Source organism: Chrysemys picta, chromosome 8, assembly GCF_011386835.1.
Source record: "Chrysemys picta bellii isolate R12L10 chromosome 8, ASM1138683v2, whole genome shotgun sequence".
NCBI classification, from domain to species: domain Eukaryota; kingdom Metazoa; phylum Chordata; order Testudines; family Emydidae; genus Chrysemys; species Chrysemys picta.
This window is the reverse complement of record NC_088798.1, coordinates 56,186,945-56,190,904: the sequence shown is the minus strand read 5'-3', so window position 1 is coordinate 56,190,904 and position 3,960 is coordinate 56,186,945. Positions and strand designations below refer to the sequence as shown.

The 3,960-nt window shown below is 48.3% G+C and overlaps 1 protein-coding gene across 1 annotated transcript; it reads left to right on the top strand.

The window, feature by feature from the left end:
* The first annotated feature begins 588 nt into the window (after positions 1-588).
* On the top strand, positions 589-3,405 carry LOC135973078 (uncharacterized). The gene is made up of 2 exons (XM_065554518.1): positions 589-1,999; positions 2,750-3,405. Exons 1-2 carry the CDS (start codon positions 1,462-1,464, stop codon positions 3,250-3,252), a joined length of 1,041 nt encoding a protein of 346 aa, XP_065410590.1. The 5' UTR covers positions 589-1,461; the 3' UTR covers positions 3,253-3,405.
* Positions 3,406-3,960: the final 555 nt, after the last annotated feature.

Sequence of the window (3,960 nt, the reverse complement as noted above, 5' to 3'; positions counted from 1 at the left end):
TTTTTGCAACAGTATGACATTGGTGACTCCTATTTATTCTGTGTTCCAATATAACCCCATTTTGATGTGTACAACTGATTATTCCTTCCTAAGTGGAGTACTTTACGTTTGTCCTGATTGAATTTCATCCTATTTACTTCAGAGCCTTTCTCCAATTTGCCAAGATCATCCTGAATTCTAATTCTGTCATCCAAAGCAGTTGCAACCTCTCCCAGCTTGGTGGCATTCACAAACTTTAAGTGTACTCTATATATAATTATCCAAACCATTTATGAAGATATTTAATAGAACCAGACCCAGGACATATCCCTGCGGGACCTCACTCGATGTGCCCTTCCAGCTTGACTGAGAACCATTGATAACTACCCTCTGAGTCCATTTTTCCAAACAGTTGTGCACCCACCTTATAGTAGGTTTGTCTAGGCTATATTTCCTAGTTTGCTTATGAGAAGTTCATGTGAGTCAGTATCAAAAGCCTTGCATGGCCTTCTCATAAGCATGACTTCAGAGAGAGCAGCACATTAATAAACTCCTCTTTGTGCTCCGCTTACCAAGATACCATTTTGGTGACATCCGTATGAGAGGTGACGTGTATTTAAAATGATGGTCAGACCTGCTTTGTTCTAAATTGATCATGTTTTTATCTTTTCTTTTTTTTAAAGTTGTCTGCAAATGTGAACAAATGACTTCATTTCTCATGTCAGCCCAGTCTGTGTTGTGAAAGTGCCTTGAGTAGAGGAGTACTAAGACCTGAAACTTTTGCAGCTCTTGACAAGATCGATCCTGACTGTGTAAAGGTGGGGCACGCAAGGTTTGGGGATTGATGGGAAGCTTAAGTTCATATACTGAGCTAGATAAGACTGCAGCTCTGTAAGTGCGAGTGAGTGCTCTGTGATTTCTGGAGGGGTGTGTTTTTGTGTTTTAACACAGTCAGGTTAATTTCTCTTGTGCTATTGATGTGGTTGAATAGAAGGTGTTTTGTTGTTTCTGCTGCTGCAGGGAAGGGTGTATATTAACACACTGTTTGCATCTGCAAAATTAAGTTTTTTTTCAGTAAAATATCATGTTCTATCTAAGGCCTGGTCTACACTACGGGTTTAGGTCAACTTTAGCAGCGTTAAATCGAATTAAGCCTGGACACATCCACACGACGAAGCCCTTTCTTTCGACTTAAAGGGTCCTTTAAACCGGTTTCTTTACACCACCTCCGATGAGGGGATTAGCGATAAAACCGGCCTTTGCGGGTCGTTATTGGGGTAGTGTGGACGGAATTCGACGTTATTGGCCTCCGGGAGCTATCCCACAGTGCTTCATTGTGACCGCTCTGGACAGCACTCTCAACTCAGATGCACTGACCAGGTAGACAGGAAAAGCCCCGCGAACATTTGAATTTCATTTCCTGTTTGCCCAGCGTGGAGAGCACAGGTGACCACGCAGAGCTCATCAGCACAGGTAACCGTGATGGAGTCCCAGGATCGCAAAAGAGCTCCAGCATGGACCGAACGGGAGGTACGGGATCTGCTCGCCATATGGGGAGATGAATCAGTGCTAGCTGAACTCCGTAGCAGTAAAAGAAATGGCAAAGTATTAGAAAAGGTCTCCAAGGCCATGAAGGACCGAGGCCATAACAGGGACACACAGCAGTGCCGCGTGAAAATTAAGGAGCTACGGCAAGCCTACCACAAAGCCAGAGAAGCAAACGGAAGGTCCGGGGCAGAGCCGCAAACTTGCCGCTTCTACACGGAGCTGCATGCCATTCTAGGGGGTGCAGCCACCACTACCCCAACCGTGTGCTATGACTCCGTCAATGGAGAAACACACAGGGATGACAGTTCGGGGAACGAGGAAGATGAGGATGGAGGTACTGTAGGTAGCTCACAGCAGCAAGAAAGCGGAGAAACCGGTTTCCCCAACAGCCAGGATATGTTTGTGACCCTGGACCTGGAAGCAGTAACCCCCGAACTCACCCAAGACCCTCAGGACACACAGGAGACCTCTGGTGAGTGTACCTTTGTAAATATTTGTAAACATTACACATGGTTTAAAAGCAAGCGTGTTTAATGATTAATTTTCCCTGGCAATCGTGGCCAGTACATCTACTGGAAAAGTCTGTTAACGTGTATGGGGATGGAGCGGAAATCCTCCAGGGACATCTCCAGAAAGCTCTCCTTCATGTACTCCAGGCCAGTAGCACGTAGTCTGGAATCATTGCATAACAAAGCATGGCAGCGTATGGTCCCGGTGTTTGCTGGCATGCAGACAATATCCATTCCTTATCTCTCTTTGTTATCCTCAGGAGAGTGATATCATTCACGGTCACCTGGTTGAAATGGGGTGATTTTATTAAGGGGACATTCAGAGGCGCCCGTTCCTGCTCTTCTGAACAGAAATGTTCCCCGCTGTTAATCACGCGGTGGGGGGAGGGGTGAAGTGATCATCCCAGAGAATCGTGTGTGTGTGGGGGGGGTGGTTTACTTGGGTTTGTGCCGCATGTTAACCAGGAAACCGCAGCCCCTCCTTTTACATTGAAAACCCATTTTAAATGGACAACCCAATTCATCCTTGATATGGGAAATGCGCTGCTGTTTGAAACCTTTCCCGCATGTTAAGAAGGTTAAAAAAGCCAAAACACTGTGGCCTACCGTGGGTCTGCCTGCAAGCCGAAATATGCGACCTTGTAATGAAAGAGTGTACCCATTGTTCTCTAAAATGTGTCTTTTTTAACCACCTCTCCCTTCTCCTCCACCAGCTGCAAATGTTTCTCCTTCGCAGAGGCTAGTGAACATTAGAAAGAGAAAACGTAGGACGCGGGACGATATGTTCACGGAGCTGCAGATGTCCTCCCACGCTGATAGAGCACAGCAGAATGCGTGGAGGCAGTCAATGTCGGACATGAGAAAAGCACAATATGAACGAGAGGAGAGGTGGCGGGCTGAATGGCGGGATGAAAAGAGCAAGTGGCGGGCTGAAGACGATAGGTGGCGTCAGCTTGCAGACAGATGGCAAGAGTCAATGCTCCGTCTGCTGGAGCATCAAACTGATATGCTCGAGCGTATGGTTGAGCTGCAGGAAAGGCAGCAGGAGCAGAGACCGCCGCTACAGCCCCTGTTTAACCAACAGCCCTCCTCCCCAAGTTCCATAGCCTCCTCACCCAGACGCCCAAGAACACGGTGTGGGGGCCTCCGTCCACCCAGTCACTCCACCCCAGATGATCGCCCAAGCATCAGAAGGCTGGCCTTCAATAAGACTTAAAGTTTTAAAATGCAGTGTGTCCTTTTCCATCCCTCCTCCCCCACCCATCCCAGGCTACCTTGGCAATTATCCCCCTACTTCTGTGAGGAACTAATAAAGAATGCATGAATGTGAAAAAACAATGACTTTATTGCCTCTGCAAGCGGTGCTCGAATTGGGGAGGGGAGGGTGGGGTGGATTGGTTGGTTTACAGGGAAGTAGAGTGAACCGGGTCGGGGGGGGGGGGGGTTGGAGGGTTCATCAAGGAGAAACAAACAGAAGTTTCACACAGTAGCCTGGCCAGTCACAAAACTCGTTTTCAAAGCTTCTCTGATGCGCACCGCGCCCTGCTGTGCTCCTCTAACCGCCCTGGTGTCTGGCTGCGCGTAATCAGCGGCCAGGCGAGTTGCCTCAACCTCCCACCCCGCCATAAAGGTCTCCCCCTTACTCTCACAGATATTGTGGAGCGCACAGCAAGCAGCAATAACAATCGGGATATTCTTTTCGCTGAGGTCTGAGCGAGTCAGTAAGCTGCGCCAGCGCGCTTTTAAATGTCCAAATGCACATTCCACCACCATTCGGCACTTGCTCAGCCTGTAGTTGAACAGGTCCTGACTCCTGTCCAGGCTGCCTGTGTACGGCTTCATGAGCCATGGCATTAAGGGGTAGGCTGGGTCCCCAAGGATCACGATAGGCATTTCAACATCCCCAACGGTTACTTTCTGGTCC